Source organism: Erpetoichthys calabaricus, chromosome 7, assembly GCF_900747795.2.
Source record: "Erpetoichthys calabaricus chromosome 7, fErpCal1.3, whole genome shotgun sequence".
In the NCBI taxonomy this organism is placed as follows: Eukaryota; Metazoa; Chordata; class Cladistia; order Polypteriformes; family Polypteridae; genus Erpetoichthys; species Erpetoichthys calabaricus.
In genome coordinates this window covers 62505741-62529766 of record NC_041400.2, presented here as the reverse complement: position 1 = coordinate 62529766, position 24026 = coordinate 62505741, and the positions used below count along the sequence as shown (strand labels likewise).

General features: G+C 37.9%; 1 protein-coding gene across 6 annotated transcripts in view; it reads right to left on the bottom strand.

The window, feature by feature from the left end:
* The window catches only part of LOC114654277 (EGF-like repeat and discoidin I-like domain-containing protein 3), a 981185-nt gene that overhangs the window by 556307 nt on the left and 400852 nt on the right, over positions 1-24026 (bottom strand). For all 6 annotated transcript variants that reach the window (XM_051929619.1, XM_028804714.2, XM_028804715.2 and 3 more), the window contains one exon: positions 195-323. In XM_051929619.1, coding sequence (XP_051785579.1) covers positions 195-323 — 129 coding nt within the window. The remainder of the gene's footprint in view (positions 1-194; positions 324-24026) is intronic.

The following is a 24026-nucleotide window of genomic DNA, read 5'->3' as shown; positions in this document are numbered from 1 at the left end:
TATTTATAGAATCTTGCTATTTATGGCAGAAAAGAACATTGTATAAATCATATATTTAATTTAAATGTAACTGATCTTTTTTTAAACATGCATATTTATACTTTATTATTTATGCATTTAAGGCTTACTTGAAAATTCATATGAATACATTACTGGTACAGTACTAATAATGTATAAATGATTGAAGAACCTACTGTGTTGGCAATGGATTCCATTAAAGCCAATGGGACATTTGCAGATGTAACCTATAAAGGTGTCTCCCCTGTACGTTTCACTTATTTCACAGGTCCCACCATTGTGACAGGGATTTGGATGACAAGGTCCTTTTAAAACAAAAAGACAAAACGTTCAGTTAGATTAGGTGTCCTTACACAGTAATTTTAAATTCAACATACACCCTTTTTCTGTTATTGAATCAGCTCACCCCATAGAATAATTGGGCCAATTCAGATTTATCAATTAATTTTTACAAAACCCACACAGGAAGGAGAAGGACATGTAGACTCCACAGACAGTGAGCACACCAAGAATCAAACCTAAATCCCTGACACTGAGAAAAACATAGTAACTGTCATGTCAATTTATTATTACGCAATATGACTTGTATAGGTTATTAACAGAATGTGTAATTAATTGCACCTCCTTTCAAATTTCAATTACCATATAAAACATAACATGTAGAGTTGCAGCCCATCCTAGTAGTACTGGGCACAAGGCAGGAATCTGCTCTCAACAGGGTGGCAGTCCAGCAATGAGCCTACACATGCAAGTGCACTCACTCACACAGAGTCAATCTGGAATCGATAATTAACGTAACCTTCAAGTCTTTTGGGTTGTGGGAGAAAAACTACCGTACCTGAAGGTAACCCCAAACACACGAGGGGGAACATGTAAAGTCCACATGCACAACAACCAGGTGCATAATTCAAACACAGTATGCTAGATCCATAATTTGCTAACAATTGTGCCACCTTGCTGCCCATATAAAATATATACAAGTAAATAATTATGCAATAAAATTCCCTCTTAAATGATGCATGCATTTATCAAGCTAGGTTTATAAATAAATCAAATAGGCAATGGACATTTACAATAGACCTAAGGGTTTTAAAACAGAAATCTTGGGAGTTGCATATTCCTAGTGCACATTTTCCACAGTCCAAACCTACTGCATATTAATGAACATTGCTCAGAAAAAAACATCCATTCATTATCAAATCTGCTTCATCCTGGTAAGGGTAGCTGGGCTGCTGAATAATGTCAAACATCAATGCAAATGACAAAAAAACTGCTAACAAATTCTATAAGTTGTTGCAAATCTGTATACAAATTAGGTCACCCTAAAAGGGAGAGCAGTCCAAAACTCAGTATTACTGGAGTCATTTTGTCAGTCAATCTGCTGCAAACTAGGCAACCATTTTTAATTTGGAAAATGTATTTTTTGTATTATAAATTTGCTTTGCATATTAAGAAAAATGGTTCAGCTCTAGGGCGGCACGGTGGCGCAGTGGGTAGCGCTGCTGCCTCGCAGTTGGGAGATCTGGGGACCTGGGTTCGATTCCCAGGTCCTCCCTGCGTGGAGTTTGCATGTTCTCCCCGTGTCTGCGTGGGTTTCCTCCGGGCGCTCCGGTTTCCTCCCACATTCCAAAGACATGCAGGTTAGGTGGATTGGCGATTCTAAATTGGCCCTAGTGTGTGCTTGGTGTGTGGGTGTGTTTGTGTGTGTCCTGCGGTGGGTTGGCACCCTGCCCAGGATTGGTTCCTGCCTTGTGCCCTGTGTTGGCTGGGATTGGCTCCAGCAGACCCCCGTGACCCTGTGTTCGGATTCAGCGGGTTGGAGAATGGATGGATGGATGGGTTCAGCTCTACAAAACAATGTATGAAGATCTGTTCATAAGGCTTCTTGAGCAGGGCCGTCTTAACAGCATTATAGTGCACTGGGGTCCCTACCTACACAACCAGTCAGCAAGTCACAACATACATAGATTAGCATGGGGCCCCCAGGCAACTGCCCGGCATGCCCAAGAATTAAGACGGCCCTGTTCTTGAGGCACATTTGTAGCACTTCAATAAAGACTAAGGACTCATCTCTTCACTCTCAGTTTCTAGTTCTATCAGCATTAACTCATTAAAACAGAACCTAGCATGTTTTATTATGATGGCAGATTCTTCAACTGAGTTACATACTCCTTGTGGATTTCTCCATAGTACTAGGGTGTTGTACCATGTTAGTCATTATGAATGTAGTGAGAAGTCAAGCAAAATTGTGTTTCCTTGCACATTCTAAAAACACATTTGTTAGTAATGTGTGCATGACAGTGCACTGCAATCAACTAGCACTCCATGCTTGGCTGGTTCCTGCAAGTCCGAAGTTACTGGAATGTGCTTCACCTTCCCCAGACCCTAAATCTGATAAAGCATGTCAGGTAATGGATGAATGGATGGTTCAAGTAGATAATGAAATTTGAGCTTCTCTGGTCAGAGCATAGTGCCTTCTTGTATGCCTGTTCATATGGGGAGACTGAATTTGAAAAGTTGTACCTTTTTATACTGTGCATTTTAAATATTTGCTTAAACAATAACTACTTATCAAAATTTTGTCATTCAGTCACTTAAATATATTTTATTTTAATGCTCATTTTATCTGTAGCCGTATGTTACAGATACTTTCTGACTCTAGACATACTACGAATCAAGACATAGGCCTCCTTAGGAGATACAACCAAGAAACATACCGAAGAACATGCAAATTTTCACACAAAGTACTTTGCATATGAATTTTATGGAAACATTTAGGACTTGTGTTCCATAATATGAAAAACCCAACCCTTTCTTGGAAAAACAAGGGTCTAGCAAAGTGTGGTGAAGTGAGATAGAGGTCCATGGCTGTGAGCAGTTGTTTTTATATTAACAGTGTGCTCGGGCTCATGCAGAGGGCATAGGTGTATGTGGTCAGCGCAGGTCATTAGTGTTTTGGGGATCATAATCAACATAACTACTCCCTCTATTATATTAAAAAGCCTGAGCAGGATAGACAGGGGAAGGAGAAAGGGATATTGAAAAGGAAGAAAAGAGACAAAAGGATATAAAGGGTATAGAGTTTAAAAGAAAGGAAAGAAGGAAATGTAAAGAAGGATCATGGCAGAGTGGAGGCAAGTGGTTGATGTTCAAGGGAAAGGATCACTCCTGCTGAGAAAGGAAGCAAGACTCATGTGGTTCCCCACTGAATGGTATTGGATGGTAACAGGGGCAAGAGATGGACTGAAGGACGACTGCTGTTGCGAGTGGATGTCTGCCCTAGCTGGGGAGAACTAACAGGGTGAGCAGAGGAGACATTGGTTTTAAAGGGATTTGCACCAAGGCTCGTCTTAGGTTTTACAAATGGATCCTGATATTTGTTTTAACCTTGGCTTTTAATCTATTCATGGATTAATTATTTATTGAATTTTTAACCTCCACTAAGAACATTGTTTTTTTTTAATATTTATTGGATGGATTACACGGCACTTTCTTTATGAATGAAGACTTTATTGTTTCTTAAAAGCACTAAACACCTCTTACTTTGTGTGTGTGTTTTCATTGCCCAGACCGTCCTCGGTTTATGTTGGGTTCAAGGAGGGAATACTAGCTGCAGGAACCCAGGCATCACACAATGCTACTACCAACTTTGCTCAAAGAATAGATTTAGACAAGTCATTTACTGACAAAATCTTTTACCTAGGGTCTAAAAACATGCTTCCCTTTATCAGAGCAATGGGTGACATTTGAGTAATCTCTGTCTCAATTTTCGAAAACTGAGAATTAGTATTTGTATAACAGTTATCTCCTCCAATTTCTCTTTAAAAAGTTTGGCCCTTAAACTGCTGGTAGCTCGTTCCTGGACTTTCCTCAGTGAAGCAAAAACTATTCATTGCACATGTAAATAACTGACTTCTGTGAAGAAATCATTCTGGCAGTCTGCCACCTTTATGAATTTCTTCTTGTCATAAATGTAGGCAGGCAGAAAAATTATAAAATAAAAGCAAGCCATCAGTATTTCATAATAAATTACATTTTTTATGATATAATGAAGCACTCATGTGTGAAATGCAACATGTCTGTCACAAAATATTTATTTAAAATTCAAGAAAAATCTTTATGAGAAGTCATGTTCTGTGGTTCTTGCGGCTTGAACATTCTGATAGGCTAGAAGAAGTAGAGTATTAACAATAATATTGAAGAAACAACAACATCATCAACAACAAAATAGACATACAATTACAAGAATAAAACTGAGGCTCTAATTCCATTAGTGCAGAATATGTGGGCTGCCATACAGAACTGACACTAAACCATAGTGTTTTGATTAGTAGAATGTCAGATGTGTCAAAGTTGGCTGTTAACTGACATTATAACAAGCTACCATCAAGCAAAAAACCTTGAAATTCAATCTAACATGAAAAAAGGATAATATAAGACAGATTTGTATTTTGACATAAGAGAAACACACTAAAGTAAATATTTTTCAGATTTGTATTTTGATTTTAGAAAGGCAAGTCTAAAGTAGTTTTATATGTTTCATGAACACATGCTTGACAAATGCTACTTATGGAAACATATTAATGAAATACTTAACCCTGATTATGTCCTAACCTGCACAAACTGAAGTAATTAATGCTGGAGAGCATGTTCTGTGATAATTTAAAAGCTATCCAAATATGGATCGCTTAATATATATTGCTCTTTTAAATACTCGCAGAAAGTACATTCACATTTGGAACCTCAGTGAACAGTGACACACTATACAGTCAATTGAATAGGGATCTATTCAATCTAATTCCCAGATCATTTAATGTGCTTTTTCACAGAGACTTTCAGTAACAAGAATTCATATATAATATTTGCATAGTGCATAATCAAGGAAGTCCTAACTGACCAGGTTAAGCTTTTTACTTCAGAAATCTTTGAACAGTCAGTCAATCTATTAAAAATAAGATATTGCAATACCTCTGACTATCCTCAAAAATAAGTAGTTTGGTAGAATTCTTATACAAATGGTGTGGAAATGTGTCAACTGGATGGGGAGAGACTGGGATCACCTAATTCCTCTCCTGCAGTTTGCTTACTGAGATGTGCCATTAGTGCTGATTTGCTGTATGAGAGGTGACCAGAGGTATCTTTGATGTTCTCAAGGAATGCTGGGAGGCACAATCAAACAGCCAACCTGATGTTCTGGAACATGTCCCCCAACTGTGTAATAAATTTGACAATCTATGCCCCATGGTGAGAAAGTTTTATGTCTGTCAGTTTATCTAGTGTAGTCTGCTGGACTGCAGCATAAGCAATGCCCACCTGCCTCTTTAGTTTTAGCCAAATCCTTTGAATTGCATGCTGGAGTAAAAGTCATCACCTGCAATAGTGGGGTAGCGAATCAAGGAGATACACATTTATTCAGGAAATTGTAGCAAGGGTTGATATCTAAAGACATTAAACTCTGGACTTAGCCAAAAGCTGAACAGCCAGATGTCAGCAACAAGTGACATACTATTGCAAAACCTTAGCCCAAAACAGACAACAAAGTTGAAAGGTGAACTGTCATGAGCCAAACCTGAAAAGATGTGCAGTCACTAAAGCCAGATGCAATACTGTTATTAGAGTCAAAAGCGTTCTAAGACCAAATGGCTTTCAATATTATGAGTACGCACTGTGAAGTTGTGCAAGGGTCAAATGCTAAACACTGGAATTACCAAAGCCTACGAAAAAACTTGTAAACTGGGCCCACCTTAAATCCATTCGCACCTCTCCATTCAGCGTCTTTTGTGTTGTAAATGTGTTGATAATCCCAAGCAGCAAGCAGCCTGCTATCCCATCATCCCACTGCCACAGAAACAGCAAAAAACTATTTCAGCTCAAGCCTTGTTTATCATGGAGTGAGGTACGTAGAGCTGTATAGGCTAAAAAATATATTGTTATTTGGAACATATGTGTTCCATGTCTACAAAAATCTATGTAAGTGCACGATGACAGAAAATGGCAAGAAATGTTGAACACATACCTAAAAGACAAACTTTTTTCATGTTTTAGTACTAATGACAAAATTTTGACATGGTGTATAATGTGTGAAGACTGAAATCGAAATATCAAATAAGCACTTTCACAAAAGGTACAAATATAACAGCACAAGTGTGCTTTTATTCAAGACTATAACTGAAGAAAAAGAAATTGGGTGTGGTTTGTTGTTGCAACTTCTTTGGTAGTACAGCGGTAAGAACTGCTGACTCCTATTTGAATGGTCGCGGGGTTGAGTCTTTCCGCATCCCAAAATAAACATTTTGAGTAGTGAGCTGTCTGTTATTGTTTCTATTATACAATAAAAACTTACATTTGATTTGAGTCTGTAACAGCCTGTGTTAATGTGTGGTACTTGTAAAGGTTAGCTTTTTTTTATTCAGTTTTATTCTCTCACCTGGGGGGTATTTTTCGTACGTCGCTTAAACCATCCGAGATCAAGTGCCTCATCTTGAATGAGTTAATGCCAGTGAAACTCATCCAGATAAGTCGGTTTTTCAAACGCAGCTGTGTATTAGATTAGTCGAGCTGGATCTAATCATACGAGATGAATGCGCGCGCCCTCGCTGAGTGAAAAGCCCATATATATTGAGTCTAGAAAACATGATCAGCAAGTCTTTGATAGGCTGCAACAAAATGACGAAAGAATGGGCGCATTTTTTTTTCACACACGCGGCGCAAGACCTTTTATTCAAAGGACACGAAGAATTTCAAGATTTAATATACACAAGGGGTAACACTGCAAAAGCAGCCCAGACCAGAAAAGACGGCTGGCAAAAAGTGGCCGAAAAAATTAAACGCTAAGTAGTGTACATTGTACTTACTGAATGCAGCGTTTCATTTCCTATGTGTCAGATTAATTATTATTTAATATGTCATAATTCCAGATCAAACGTGAGCACAAGGAGAACATGGGAACAGGTTAAAGTGAAGTACAAGAATATACTTCAAACTGGTAAATATTGGTATATAACTATTTAAAGAATTGTTGACATAAAGAATCATATATAATATAAAAAACATTCATTTTAAAGTTAATAAGGAGGCAGACAAGCAAAAAACAGGTGGAGGTCCACGCGGTCCAGACCTAACCCCTGCAGAAGAGTTGGTTCTCCAGCAAAATGCCCATCGCCCTGTTTCTGAGGGCATTCCAGGGGGAAGCTCCTCCTCAGAACCAGTGGCAGGATGCAGTGGTCATTTCATTTCAGGTAAAGGATGGTCATTGCATATTTGTCCTCCATGTGTGCTATAGGTATGTTCCATATAGCCCTCTTTTTTGTTGGATCAGTTGCAGGGAATGTCATATCCCTTGAACCTGTGTCTGACCAACGAGATATTAACGAAGGTCAAATATTTGATGAAGACACTGTGTCTGATTATTCATCAGGAGGAGAGGTACATTTTCCAAATAATGTTTGATCAAACTCCACTGTGATCAGTTCCATGTGCCCCAATCACATTTGGAAATCCTGGTAATGAGAATGTTAGGCTGCTTGTGGGATTCTTTATGGAACTGTGGGTGTTTTAGCCTGTGTATTGCCTACCTGCAATGGCATGAAACGCCTCTTTTATTGTCTGCACACGCAGGTGTCCAGGAAACACAATGAAAACCTGAAGGATATGTTTCAAAGCCAAACAGACTTTACGAATTGCCTGGCAAACTGCACTTTTCGATAGATGTTCCGCATCGCCTACAGTATATAAAAAAGTGCCGCTTGCAAGAAACCTCAAAGCAATGCCTACTGTCTGTGTGGTTGTGAGAGCCCGACTTCGCCGAGTTTGACTTCGAATATACGGAGCTAATAAATCTTTGAGGTACAATATTCCCCCTCGGCTACAGCGGTATCTTTCGTACAGAATTTCCTCCGGGGGCAATAAAGGATCTTGCCGATCGCGCAAAACCCTCTTTATATGAAATTCTCTTCGTATAATTTGCGCACCAATATCAGTTGGTCGCTCATTCATGAACAGCGAAGTGCTGACTGGATGACTTCCACGCACCGTCACTGATCACGTGTGTAAACTAATCCTTGTTTACGCAGAACAAACCTGCTCCGAGCAGGTTTGCGGATTTGGATGTGTTGCTATGACAACACTTCCAGCAAGAGTTTCAAAAAACTGACAGATCCAGGATCAGGCCAAATCGTCAACAATTACATCCGGCTAAGCGAGTAATCCACATACGAAAAATACCCCCCTGATCTAACACTGCTGTTTTCAAATAAAGACATGCTATAACAGAGGTGAACTCAGATGAGGATGATGGTTCTACATCAGAGAAAGAGAACAGAAGCCCTCCTGCAAGAAATGTCCACTGACATATAAGAACAACGCAGCTGCACCAGGCATAAAGGTGAAAGATGGCACCGTTTGGATACAGCAACAGGTCAGGTGTCATCCTGCCACTCAGTCTGCCCCAAACCTGTCCTTCAACGAAACAGCACGACTTACAGAGCTCACCAGCGTATTGTGCAAAGTCCTGTTTGTGATTATGTTTTGTGATGGTCTTTACATAAGTAACATTTATGTGTTACTTATATAAAAGCCAGATCGAATGTTATTTACCTTGATTTATTTACTTATCTTACTACAGCGTAAAGTCACAAGTAGACTGCAGAGCTTCATGAGCTTCCAGATAGGCCATAGCTAAAAACAAAGTGATTAATGCAACAATGAGAATTGTCAAAAGTCAACAACCAGAAGATGTACTGCCAATAAAATTCCTAACCTAAAACAATATAATAATCAGAATAAGTGATGATATTACAATCTAGGTTTGAAACCACAGAACAAACTGAAGGTGAGGTACCATAAAAGTATAGATTCAAAACCATTCAAAAACATGAAGGTGAGCTGACACAAAAATCTATACACAAAACCACAGAATAAACTTGAGGTTAAAAATCTAGATGCAAGACTGTTACAGAAGCCGAAACAAAAATCACTGTACAACAAAAATCAAAAGGACAATTTAGACAATCCATACCCAAATGCAGCATCGGGACATAAAGCAAAAAATTCAACAAGCGGTACCTAATACCTTCTGGAGGGTAGACCCTTGCAGCAGTATGCTGCATCCTAGCAACACAGTCACAAAATGGTAAAGTTACTAAATGCAACAGTGCTAGGCAGGAAAGCATGAAGAATTTTATAAGGTAACCAGGAGATAAGATATGGTCAAAAGACAGAAACGGGTTGAATACAGGAAGAGAAAGAATTATTACAATCAAACCCAAAACACAAGACAAGAATTAGTGATAAAAATATCAAAACAAAGGTATTTTATTACCCAAAGGAAAAGCAGGGTTTTGCTTTTATTACTTTGAATCCAAACTTAGATACTGATGTAACCTCACAGAGAACTTTTGTCCTGTCATATCATGATTGGCACTTCACAGTCTCAGTGGACACTCCTACAACAACAGAGCTCAAAAATGGCAACAGAAATGTTTCAAAATATATCACAATAAAAAAAACTAAGCTCTATTGCAAAAAACTAATGTTGTCATTGAATTCAACAACAAATTCGCACCCAAAGCGCCAAAAGAAGTTGGAACAATTTAACTACAACAAAATATGCAAGACATGCTTAAAATTAAACAATGAAATAATTTTCACTGTTTAATAACTTAATAATTAATACAAAGCACTCCTGAAATAATATTCTTGATGGTTAAAGCCTTCAAAGAAAGGCATAGAGGTTCTCATACCCACCTACTATTCAAAACTACTGTCATACTGTCGAAGACTATACCAAATTAGAGAATTCAAGGGTTTACTACATTACACAATGAACTGACCTAACAAGAGAGGGAAGTAATAAAAATACTACATCAATCTGTTGAAGCACTGAAAATAACAGACCCTAAACCTGGGCTCACATGTTTAATCTTGCACAATATCATCACTGACCCAGGGATGATAATTTAGGAATATTCTTATCATCTTCCCATGGTCAAGCATGGTGAATTTAAGTTAAAATATCACAAAATTCTTGAATTTGAAATAGTGTTGGAAACTATGAATCCATGGTATAGCTCTTTAGTGTTTGCACCTAAATCCAATGAATTGTGGCATTTCTGTAGTGATTTCTGTCAGCTCAGTCAGATCTCCCGATTTAATGCCTAACCCATGCCCAGGTTTGATAATCTCATTGATAGACTTAGCAGAATTCCTAAAAACTATTGATATGATAAGTCAGATACCTTTCAGAAAATCTACAAAGAAAAAAAAATGTAATACTGGCGATATCATGTCCTTTCCTATTTGATATACTGAATCATGCATCTTTCAACATTTGGTAGACAGACTACTAAAGCTCCATAATAAATATCATGCAGCCTGAGTAGATACTATCATTGTATATTCTAGCACCAAGGAAGAACACCTCTGCCATCTTCTACCTGTTCTCTCAACCTTAAAAGATGCCGGTCCACATATTAACCCAATGAAATGTTACCCTGGGTTGGCAGATATTAGGGAAATGTGGCGGGCCAGGGGAAGATTAACCCACAGATGCCATATCAAAAGAGATGTCATTCAATAGAGCCAAAGATAAAAGGAAGATGTAATTCTTTCTTGATTTAGTAGGGAATTATTGTAGATTTTCACCCTACTTCTTAGAGAAGACTACACCTTTCAAAAATTTTAATTTAAACAGTTCCCACTCCAATGTAGAATGGAGTCCAGAAACTGAGACTATCCTTACTGACCTAAACCTGACTCTGAATCCTTCTCTTGTGTTCATTTCAACTAACATTTCTTTCTCTTTTATGTCCCTGACAGAAGCATTTGACATCAGAGGAGAACACTGCTTGCTATACTTAGCCAGCAACTGATGGATTCAGAGAGAGAGATGGTATGTCATAGATGAAAGAGAAGCCCTAGCTGTTAAATTAGCTTGGTACTATCTGTTGGAACGGGAATATACTGGGCACAGATCATAGTCCACTTAAATGGATGGTACAAAACAAAAAGGAAAAGCCCTGTGTTAAAACTGAGTTTGTGTAACTCATTTCTACTCATTGTGCTGAATTTTGATGTTTTTCATCTACAGTACATATATATTGCGTAATGTCTTTCTATATGCATTATTTCTATTCAATATGGCACCCTGCCCGGGATTGGTTCCTGCCTTGTGCCCTGTGCTGGCTGGGATTGGCTCCAGCAGACCCCCGTGACCCTGTGTTCGGATTCAGCGGGTTGGAAAATGGATGGATGGATGGATCTACTATTAAGATGAGTGTTGTGCTTACAATTGCTTCAGCCACATGCTACAATGTATGGGAACAAATTCTTATTCCACCTTCTTCTGTCTCAGTTCATTGTGTAACATAACTAACAGGGCACTGTGTCTATTTTACTTCGATAGCATGCTTATTTTTCTAAAGAACTTTAAGAGCTATTGTCAACAGTAAGAAACTGCTTACATTTCATCTGTTCCCTCACTTCATGTTTGGCAATTATATTAAAAAGCTTTGTAATGATTAAAGTGACATTGAAGTCATTTAAGGAAGCAGCAATCTATACAGACTGAAAAAAAATATTCTCATTACCTTTTATTTTTTTTAGAATTATTATTCTTATTAGTTTTCCTATTTCTGTTGTTTCTCATAGCAAGAGTCAAACTCCCACATTAGTTATTTTTGTATGTTTTCTTTTTATGCTCACAAATTTGCCATTGTTCTCTATGTATTAACTTGTCCACAGCAATGTCAGCTTCCCTAACTTATATAGAGTGATGATAATAACAAAGAGAAAAGAAAGACATCTAAGCTAGCCAGGAACAGTGCTGGTCAAAGCTTTTCTGGAACCCTAGGCGGAGATGACGGTTGTCACCTATCATTGTTCATATTGGGTAGTCGGTATTACAAGACTTCAACAACCTGTGGGGGTTCTGCACCCACTCAATACCACAAACGGCAGAACCTTTTTGCATATTTTTCTGACTTTAAGGAGCATGTATCTCTTGCTGTACTACACATGTGCACTTTTACTTTTTTAAATGGTGCCTAATGGGTAATGTTGCACACTCAGTATCATTGGAGCTTGACGACTGTCCCCCTCATTGTTCGGACTGCTCCTTCCTTAACTTTCATAAATGGCAACCCTTAGGTGACACTGCCTACAGTATGTCACCTAATGGACTGACTGGCTCTGGCCAGGAAGCTCTTCTTTGTGTAAATTCAAGAGCTATTGGAAGAAATTATTCAAGGTTTCTTTATTTAGTCATTTTTGCACAAGAAAACATGAAATCTGCTTCCCCAGTTGTGTCTAATAACAGACAGAAATAAAACATACAAAGACAAGACATGTTAAGGTAAGTCAGTTTGATAGTGTACATTTACACAAAACGCTACCTAGCCAGCAACTTAGCCAGCACAAAATACATCCATCCATCCATCCATTTTCCAACCCGCTGAATCCGAACACAGGGTCACGGGGGTCTGCTGGAGCCAATCCCAGCCAACACAGGGCACAAGGCAGGAAACAATCCTGGGCAGGGTGCCAACCCACCGCAGGACACACACAAACACACCCACACACCAAGCACACACTAGGGCCAATTTAGAATCGCCAATCCACCTAACCTGCATGTCTTTGGACTGTGGGAGGAAACCGGAGCGCCCGGAGGAAACCCACGCAGACACGGGGAGAACATGCAAACTCCACGCAGGGAGGACCCAGGAAGCGAACCCGGGTCCCCAGGTCTCCCAACTGTGAGGCAGCAGCGCTACCCACTGCGCCACCGTGCCGCCCACAAAATACATATCAAACCTTAATTATTTTCTCAGATATTCCTTATTAAAACGTCATATGACACTAGGAAGAAAGGAATTTCTGGAGTGATTTGTGTGGGTTTTCAAAGTGATTGTGCTTCCTAACTTGTGTGCTACATGTATTGGATGTCTGTCATCATTTGAGATGATTGCTAGATCATCTACATCCACCCCAATAACTTTAGCTGCATGATTCATAATCTGCTGGAGCTTTTTTAAATTTTGGTTTATCAGACTACTAAACCAGGTAATGAAAATGAAAGTGATAACAGATTGACTCATATTGTTATTAAAGGACAACATGAGGTCTTTGTGTACTTTAAATAGTTTGAGTTTACGGAGGAGAAATAAGCACTGTTTGCATTTAGAGAATTTTTTTTTGTATTTGTATTCCAGTTAAGATTGTTATCTAGTATTTATATTCAGTCACTGTTTCTACCTCCTCCCCCTGAACAACAATGGGTGAGCATACAGATTTCTGTCTCTTAAAAGCAGATATCATTTTTTTGGTCTTTTTTACATTCAGAACTGTTCATATTGCATCAGTCTACCATACAGTCCACTTGATTTAGATACTGGCTTTCATCCTTCCCAGATATGCATCCTATGACCATGGTGTCATCAGCATACTTGATAATGAAGCAGTGGTCACTGCTCTGTCTCATGTCACTTGTGTACAGAGTAAATAGCAATTGAGTAATTGTGATAGGGCATACCAATGCGGGCTTCCTGTGTTTAAATTAATTACTTTAGAAAAAGTGTCCTGTAATTTGACTGTCTGCGAGCAATTCAAAAGAAAGTCCTGAGCCCATAAAGTGATAAATGGGTTACAATTCATACAATCAGTATGTGAGGCTATAAGGTATTGAATGCTGAAGAAAAATCCAAAAATAGTGTTCTGACATATGAACCAGGCTGACCAAGAAAGGTATAGATTTGATGTAAGATAACAAGCAGAGCATCTTTCACACTTCTGTTTACACAGTAAGCAAATTGGTTGTTATCTTGAAAAGATACAGTATGTCTATCATTAAAATGTTTTTCACCAAATTTTCAAAACATTTGATTGGAAAAGAGGTGAGTGTCACTGAGGTAATGACTGATTGTTTCCGCAGTTTAGGTACAATACCACAGATCAGAGATCAATTAAAGAGCAAATGAAACATTGGAGAGAGCTGCTTAAAGCAGTAATTTAAGAGCTGACATAATATGCTGTCGTGCTTCACTGCCTTGTTTTGTTTGACCTGCTGCAAGCCTTTCTCCACTTCGGTTAAAATGAGCCCCCTCACAGCAGAATTCCTGGTCTTTTTATAAAGCACTTCCTTTACCTCTGCATTTTGGGTGCTGAAATCACTTGTTTCAAATCTGGTAAAAAGTTCTTAAGGTAATATGCTAAAAGCTTCTGGACTTTGTCTACTGGAAAGTTCACACTCTTTTTAGAACCCAGTCTTGTTTTTAGGCCTTTCCAAACCTGGTTTGGATTGTTATTATTAAGCCCCCATTGATTTTTCCTCTTACATCTTTTTTATTTTCTTTATTTAAGCTGTTAATCCTTTTTTCCAATAGTAATGTTTTAACCTCTTTAGGGATCCATGGCTTACTGTTTGGGTACACCTTGACAGTTCTTTCCTTTATTATCACTGACTCACAGAATTTCATATGTTCACTTACAGTGTAAGTGGGCTCATTCAGTGACTGTGAGGATGTTAGGATATCCCAGTCAGTACAAAAGAAGAATTCCTGCAGTTCCTCCCAACCTCTCCCTTGCTCTGTCTCTCTCTATACTGTCCTTACACAAGTTTTGTGGGTTTTTTATGGCTGGTTTTTCTTGTTTCAGTTTTTATTTGTACTTCGGAAGTAGATGAATAATAACATGGTCAGACACACCCAGGGCTGCACTACTATGTGATATGTAGGTTACAGGGACGTTTCTGTAACACTTGTCTAGTGTTTTGTCCTCTCTAGCATTAATATTACTGTACTGATGGTAATGTGGTAATATTGATTCCAGACTGCATATATTAAAATCACCCATCACAAGTTTGAAAGAACGAGGTGATTTGGTTTATAGTTTCTGAACAGTTTCAAAACTCGTTTCAGCTGCAGCTTCCGCATCAGCATGCAGTGGTATGTAAACTACTGTCACAAATATTTCATTAAACTCTCATGACTGATAACATGGGCAAAGTTCAACAGTGAGTAGTTCAATATTTGGCATGTAGATGCGCTCGTTCACAGTTATATTATTACACCACCTTTTGTTAATTAAAGGCAGACCCCACCACCCAACTGCTTACCAGATGATGGGTTTCTGTCTTGCCATACACAAGCAAATTTATCTACTTCTACAGCTATATCCAAGTCATTATTCTTAAACCAGGTCAAACTAAAAGCACATCAGACAGCTTTTGCAGTACTCATGGAGGTATCGCGCAGATGCTCTCATCTCATCCAGTTTATTCTGCAGGGACAGTGTGTTGCTCATGATGATATTTGGCAAAGGTGTTTTAAAACTTCATCTCAGACATACTTGAAGTCCACCTCTCCTTCCTCACTTTCTGGGTTTCAAAGTTTTTAATTTGTCTGGTATATTAGTACTGCATGGGGAGTAACTGGTAGCTGGTCTCATTGATAGCAACGCATCTGGCTGTAAATGAACTGCACCAGCCACACACCTGGGATTTCCTGTGCAAACAGTACAGAAGTGTAACATTGGATTCAAAAGGCAATAATGATCAAAAGTAAAAAAACTTTTGCAAATGTTATAAAGCATTTTATAGCAACAACTACTTACAAACTAGTGAAAGAAAACAAAAGAAGCGATTTGACATGATTTAAGAACAAAAAACAGGCTCAAAACACAGAGACATGCACTGAGAGGTACAGTGCAGTGACTGGATATTTTGCTAGTCTGTTGCGAATGAAACCTGAACAATCTAGACTGTCCCCTGTTCTTTTTTTCACAGTATAACTTCTGTTTATAGAGACTGGTGTGTAAATGATCCTGTTCATCACCTTCTGGCTCATAAAGAGCCTTATGCACTGCTGGAATAATCTGGCCGTGTTTTTAAAGTTATAACAAGTTTATGTTTCTCACATTTTTCACCATGAGCCCTGACATATGAATGTATGTATTATTCATTAAAATGTATTATTAATTTCAATTCAGTTTAATTTATTCTTATGAAACACATTTCAACTAAGCCAAGAATCAGAACAGTGGTCATGATCCTGGCTGGCTATGCATATCATTTCTTGGGATTTTGAGTTGTCATACCAGCTCAGTACTAGACTAGTGATTTTACGATTCTCCCTTTTCTTGCAATTTTTACAAAACAACTGCAATTGTTTTTGCTAATAAAGGAAAACATGACCATTCACCTTTAACTGAAGTAGCAGGAAAAAGAAAAACAGAAAGGAACGTTAGAGCAGGATTGTATTTTTTGGAGTGATTCAATTCCATTAATACCAAACAGGTAAGTACAGGCTTCAAATTTCCTGAAGTCAAATACTATTTAATCCTTATTGTATTAATACCCAACCCCTTTGTGTCATGGTACTTAAGTAGGTGAATCAGAGGTGAATGGTCAATGAGCACTTAAAATCTGATTGGATGAGATTTAAAGACAAGCTGAAAAGAGTAGGCAGAATGAAGCAGGGATCAAAGCACTACACAGCTAAGATCAACATACTCTTTCAGATGGCAAAACAAAATGCCAGAAGTCATAGATAATAACTTGGTCAAAACCTGACATGATTTCCTAAAGATATTTTGTACTTCAGAAACTGATTTCTTAAGTAGAATCCTTCTTTTATTTTAAATAAACTTTAGACACATGGCTAGATCTCGGATAGCCAGTCACCATGATGTCAAATATCATGAAGCATGCAGCTCAAAATTCTAGAAGCACATGGCATCACTGCAGCCTGAACGCAATATGGTGGCAAACCAATAATAAAAACAATAAAATAAAAATCACAAAATACTAAATTATTTCTTGAATCCTGACACTTTGCAAATGTAAACGTAAATGTATATAATTGTTTTGTTGAATTCCACATATGTGTATAATTTCTGGAGACTCTGCTTTAAATGAATCCATAAGGATAAATCAACCTCTCTCACTCTGTGTATCTTACATTATGCTAGAGAGCTAAAAACAGAAAAGTACATTGTAAATTAGAAATTCTATTATTGAAAAGCCCAGATGTGAATACCACTTTTGTGGGAAATTTGTTCATCCACTATGAAAATCAATTTAAAAAAGAAAAGGTTTCAATGTAATTATATTGAATCTGCAGTTCTCCTTTATGTAAAAACAAATTTGTATTTTCCCTTTTCTAAATTAACATTATATAAAGATGCAGTACTCTATAGTGGTGTAGTGGGTCCACAGCTCAAGTCAAAAAGACCACTTTTTAAATAAATAGTCGCCGCACTCGTGGCTTAGAGAGGGGGCGTGGTAGTGTGGCTGAAGCAGGTTCCCGGGTGAATTTGTGAAGCGGGCAGTCCTCGCTTAAATGCATAGGTGAGGAGTCATCCGCATCTGTAATTGATGCCGGGAGCTGCTAATTGCCACACCTGATCCACGTCCCCATAATAAATAGAAGCGCGAGGCGGATGAATGGGGGAAAGAAAAGACAAACGGAGGTTACAGGAGAAGAAGAAAACAGGAAGCAGGGAGGTGAAAGCCAGTGCGTGAGCGGGCAAATGTGCTCTCTGTAGAGAGAGAAAGGAAGCTGGACAGTGAGCCCTCGTGGGGTGTTTGGCCGGCACCCCAGGAGCATTCATTAGTGGTCACTCCCGCTGAGCGTTAGTGAGGAGCGGGAGTGACCAGCAGGAGGATGGCTCACCGCATAAGGCCGAGAATGAAGCGGGAGTCGGGACTTGGGACGTGAAAGCCCCAGCGTGAGCGCCCTGGTCGCTGGGGAGCCCAAGTCACAGTCTGGTGAAGCCTACCGGAGCCAGGGATTGGAAAGGCGAACAGACCAGTAGATGAAAGCAGAAAGAATGTCAGCTGCAGGTATGGTGGCTCCCCTGGTGCATAGCCTGGATGGTAGAAGCAGGGGAGTCACCAGTACAAAGGCACCGGGATCTGTTTTTAAAAGACTGCTTCCAGCCATTGTTTTAACCTTGTTGTTTTTAAAGGATTTTTTCTATTGTGTTTTAACCTCCACCTTTCACCTGTTTTTACTGGATTATTTATTTAAAGATTTTGAGACACTACACTATTTATTTGGACACTGCTTTTGATTTTGTTGATTTTTAAAATAAAAGCACTTTGCACTTTTTGCACCAACCCCTTGCTTCATTGTTGTGCCTCACTGTCCAGCTCATCGGTGACATTACTGATGATGCCGGGTTCAGAGCTCCCAGAAGGAAGATGGGAGCATGGAGTGGAACCAGCATCGTCACATCTATATATTTCCTCCCCATTTTTTTGATAAACATTTTTTGTCTTTGGGTTTATCAGTTGACCCTCTGCGTTCCCTTTGTTCTTGTAAGCCTCTAGGTACTTTGTTACACATGTTCTGGGAATGTCCCACAGTTGGGGTTCTTTGGGGTAATGTGTTAAAATTTCTCTCATCTATTCTCTCTTATAAAATTCCTTTATTGCCTCAATTATTTATTCTTCTGGACTTTTCTGCTGTCTCTCTTTCTTCTTTCCGGCAAAGGTTATTCTCTCTAGGCACAACTGCTGCAAAATTAGCCTTAGCCTCTTGCTGGAAATCTCCTGGTTTATTATCTTTTGATTTATGAAAAACCTTCTTTTTAAATTGTATTTTGCTTGAATTATCAGCAGCATGGATTAATTGTTCATTTAACACCTGTAATTTAAACTGTCAGTTAGCCTCGCAACTTGTCCTAAGCCATACAGAGGGAAACTACATACCAGAATTTACTTAGGTTATTTAATTATTCATTTAGTTATCCTTTTTTTGTTATTGTGCCTTCCACTCCAGGGCTTTCCTTGTTCATATAAGACCAAGGACAGGCGGGGTCTTGGGTTGGGGCTGGGCGCAATGGGATGGGTGTTTTATTGGTATATTGTGAGAAGAAATACTCTCCAGACATTATAAAGGTTTGGGGCAGCCACCCGTATATTATATCCTGGCTGCAAAAGTTTGAAAATTATTGAACAGAGATGTTCACAAGACTGAGTCCAAAACGGAACTCAATACTTGGAGGTAAGATGGCAGTTTTAAGGGCTGGTGGAGGAAATGATGTCATCTATGCCGGAGCCGGAAGTGATGTCATCAGAGGTCCCAGAGCCGGAAGTGACGTCATCAGAGGTGCCAGGACCCGCCGAGATTTCCCGGGAATGGTCTGCAAGGAACTGAGAGAGACAGTCAGCACACTCTGCCACCCTCTGGTCTGATGTAGTAGTACATTTACTCAAGCCCTTTAGCTGTCTCCTAATCACACGTGTATGACAATATATCATGTACCTTTCTGTGAGCTGCTTATGATTTATACTTTGTTAATAAAAATTGATCACAAAAAAAAATTGTTGTGTTTGTTTATTACATTAATTTGCAATATTTAACATCATCAAAACAGATGTTTAATGATCAAAATACTGATTGGATAGTTGATACAGCCATTACCTTTCAGGCATAATATAATGTATAGCTATTAGTGGCAATAAAGTGAATAAAAAAGATAGCCATACACAAAAATTAAATTTTCAATGAAATTTTTCAATATAGAAGTAATACCACAATAGAGCGATTTAGGCTGATTTATGAGAGTATGCTTGACTGTTTGCATTTAATTGGATTTAGTGCCACAGGAAATTATTTTTATTTTCCCTTAAACGTCATGAAAAAAGGTAAAGGTTCAACAAAATGTCATGAAAATGTCATTGCCATGCCTTCTCCTTTAAAGTGGATTTTACAGGATGCTAGCCTACAAATATCAAAATCTTTGAGAAAAAAGCAAGCTTAAGTGACATTCAGAGAATGACGGGTAATCTCAAAGCAAGTGAAACTGAGGACATTTGAAGCACATTTCCCCTAGCACTTTGAAGGTTAATTTAACCTGTGTGCAGAGTCATTATTTACTTCTGTTGTGTATCGTAGACGAATGTAATGACATAACATATAAACACAGAGCAGCTTATCTTATTGCTAGCTTGATCACACATTTTTCTTTTAAATGTCACAGCAGAAATCAAAATTTTCACAGTTATTGCTACATAAAGCTTTGTTAGTCACCCACAATTCCAAAATGCATATATTTTACAGTATTGGCTGTAAAAAGATTGTTATGAATACTGTTCCTCTGCTAAATGTACAGAATTATGTTAGGAGGCTACAATAACATCCTAGCACTGAAATATTACTTTAGAGGGCAAAGTTATAATATATCAATAGTGCTTTATTTCAGATAAACAGCTCTTCTTTAAGTTGGTCTTTAGTGTATTTCAAGCTACTGCTGTGTAGTAGTATAGCAAGTAACTCAAGTGTCAGTATGGTCATTAGAAATATAGTTTCCAACAATACAGCTTTGAACAACATGTTGAACATGATCATCCCTCAATATGTCTTCAGTTTTTTAAATGATTTAGTAACAAATACATACATATGTTTTTGAAATCAATTTAATCCAATTCAGGGTTCTGGGGGGTCCATTGCCAATTCAATGTGTTTAGCAACACTGAATAGATTACCTGTCCATTACAGGGCATACCCTCTCTGACACTGGAGCCAATTCATAGTCACTCTTTACCCTAACACATACACCTTTATGGATGAGATTCTCCACATAATGGGACCAGAAATGGACACAGCATCAAGAAACAACATGACCATGTTAAGATTAATATGAATTGGTGTCACCTGAAACCAGTAACAGTTTGGAAATGGTGATGAAATAACATCACCATCCTAATGATAAATTGTGTAAACTGTAGGTCTTTGTAATATGATGTTGAGTAAAACTAAAAATACAAGGGATCCAAAAACAATAATTATTTAAGTAAGAAAACAAAGAGGTCATCATGGTGACACAGTGGTTAACAAATTCTGCAATACAATTCCATGCATAACTGTTGTCTGTCAGGATTTTGCATATTATCCCCATGGCTAGTCCAGATTTGTTCCAGTATACCAAAAATGTGTGTGATGGTACAGTGAAAATGTAAGAGCACTTTTCACAGCTAAAAGTACAGAGTGCCCATTCCCAGTATACCATAAAGTAAATAAATTAATCTGCAATATGTTTTGTCATCCAAAAAGTTAAATGGATTTCCTCTCATTGCTCTATTTTGGTTTTATAGTTTACTGTGAGCCAGCTGAGCAGTGGCAAGCTGACTGCACTCTGACTGGAATGCTGATATCGACACCTGATCATGTCCAAAGCATAAATATACTCCAGAGTTAGACAAATAGGCTTTTAGAGAAATTAATTCAACTATTGAATCTCTAAGTGGTTTCAGTCAGGAGTTGCTTTAATTGGTGTAATCCCATAGGGAGTAGTGGAACCAAACTGGACTGATTTCTACTCACAATCTCTCCAAAATACAAGCAAATTATCTTTCTAATATCTAAAGAAGTTCTTATCTACAGCATAGTATAGTAGAAAATGAGTCACACTTTTTACGAAGTACACTTGCTGCTTGTGATTTGTATGGATGCTGCTCTTTTGAGGGTGAACAGAACTTCAATGTCTCATGAGCTGCATTATGACATATGCCAGTGTGCTTATTTTTATCGGTGCCATTGCAATGACCTCAAACCATAATATCTAAGTATTATTATTTAAAGTATAATTTTCTTTTGAGGGGGGGATTTTACAGTATATGGTTATGCTAAAGTTTAACATTCCATAGCAATCACAACTCACATAAAAATAATTACATTTTTATTACATCTAACACAAAAAAAAAACTTCAAAAGTTTTGCATAAATCAATTTTTACTTGCTGTTATATCTTATAGCTTTAATTGCTCTTTGTTGCTGAACTATGATTTTAGCAGTACTATTCACCTCCAACTATGACTAAACCTTCAATAATCACTGACAGTGCAATTTGCATTTTTATATAAAAGATGACAGGATCCTCTTTCATGCTTTTAGTAAGTTTGATGTCCTCCAGCTGCAGACTTTCAGAGAAGTTCTATTTTTTGCTTAAGGTGTAAAATTCACAAGGGCAATGACAGAGAATAACAGATAAAATTAATTGTTCCCTTCATGCGATCAATTGAACTGCTTAAAACTTGACTTCATTCGCCTGCCTAAGCCATGATCATCTCTAAACCTCACAGATTGTCAACTTCTGTGTTTCTCCCCTGGCATCCTGTAAAATCTCACTCCAGCTGTCAGTCAGAATGAGATACAACAACCTGAGGTGACAAACTGAGAGGAAAGATGGCACTTAATGAAAAGAATGGATTAAAGACTAGACAGGTTAGACAGTTCAATTATACAGATCTAGCAGTGTTATTATGGATGCAAAGAACTAAAAATTAGACAAAACTGTATATAGCTACACATGTAATTAAGTTTCTTCCTCTGAGGAGTTTCATGGGCGACCTTTCCAGATATTCACAAGATTAATCTAACAAATGTATCTGTGAATAAATTACATTTCTTTGAACCAGTCCTTGCTAGATGAAAAGTCAAACAGATGAAATCAAATGAATGAATGGGAACGGCTAGAATGCGATGAAGTCATGTAATGGACAGTTTCCTTCTCATTTACTCAATTTCCAAACCTGCCGTTGTAAAACAGGAACAGAAGGAACCAAACCCTATCTTGGCAGCATTAACTGCAAGGCAGGAACCAAACCTGGACAGGATTGTAATCTACAACCTGGTGCCCTCAGTCTCACACTTATACAAACAACAGCAACCAACTTAAACCTACATATCTTTAAGATCTGAGAAAAAAAATCTAAGAAAACTCATAAGGTACAATAGAAAGAAACCCCAAACTCCAAACAGAAAGCGATTAGATTAGAATTCAAACCCACCTATGAGCCAGCAGCATAGCCCTGTGTGCAGTCGCTTCTGATGTGTCTAACAATAGATTGCCTATCACTTCTCTTGTTTAATTATGTGAATATTTATTTGTAATTTATGCATGTATTGTATATTGATTATTCTAGTTTAATGTTTAGCCAATCCTTAATTACACTTAGTGCTGATTCATCCCTACATTCATTGCCTAAATCAGATTTTTCCAGTCCAGAGCTGCAATATTGCTATATTCTGCCAATCTTTGCATTTTTTTTTATTTTGTATGCAGGGCTATAAATGTAGCAACTTTTCCTTCACTTGATCCCTTTATTGGTGTAAAATTTACATTTCTTAATAATGTAATTTAAAACCGTTTTCTTTTTCAGATGTTGTTATCACAACATAAATAAAATCACTTTGTCCTTGGGGTTTAAATCATTACTGTCCATGAATCTCACTGCTTACGTGCAAAACTAATAAATTAGTTTGGTTGGTACTTATTATTTCTAAAAGGTTATCTATCAATAACTACTAAATTTACTCCTTCAAAAATTCTGTATGCTTCTTCTTTTGCTAATGAAGGAATTTGTCATTTACACCACAATTCCACACGGTATAATATACATAAAGGAAATCAATGTATACATGGCAAGGCATCTGCCCCTTGATAAAGTAGCTGTATATTACTTTCATTCATTTAATTCTACAAAAATAGATCATGAGACCCCTTGGACATACTGCTGGCATTTTTAGTTCATTGTCCTATTGGAAGACCTTTTGTTATTTTAATATTTGAGTAACCAGGAACTGCAAAGAGGAGTCAAACATTTATATATTTATACTGATTTAACAATTCAGTCATCAGTTTTTTTTTTAATAAAACAGATAACCACAGTGGTTAGCACTGCTGCCTCACATATCCGTTGTCTTGGGTTAAAATACTGCATCTCATCACTGTTTGTTGTTCTCCCTATTGTTCCTGGGTATTCTGGGTATTCCACATACCCAAAGACAGGCATCTTAGGTTATTTTGCTATTCTGTGACAGTATGTGTGAGAGTAGGCCTTGCAGGGGACATGTGCTTTGTCCACAACTGAATCCTGTCAACCAACTTAAATTGGATTAAGAGGGTTTGAGAATGTCAAAATGCAAGTTTCTTTCAATTACCTAAATGGTTATACTTTGGAATAGCTGGCTACCACTATGATTGTCTTCATATAAAGGACAGACATCCAT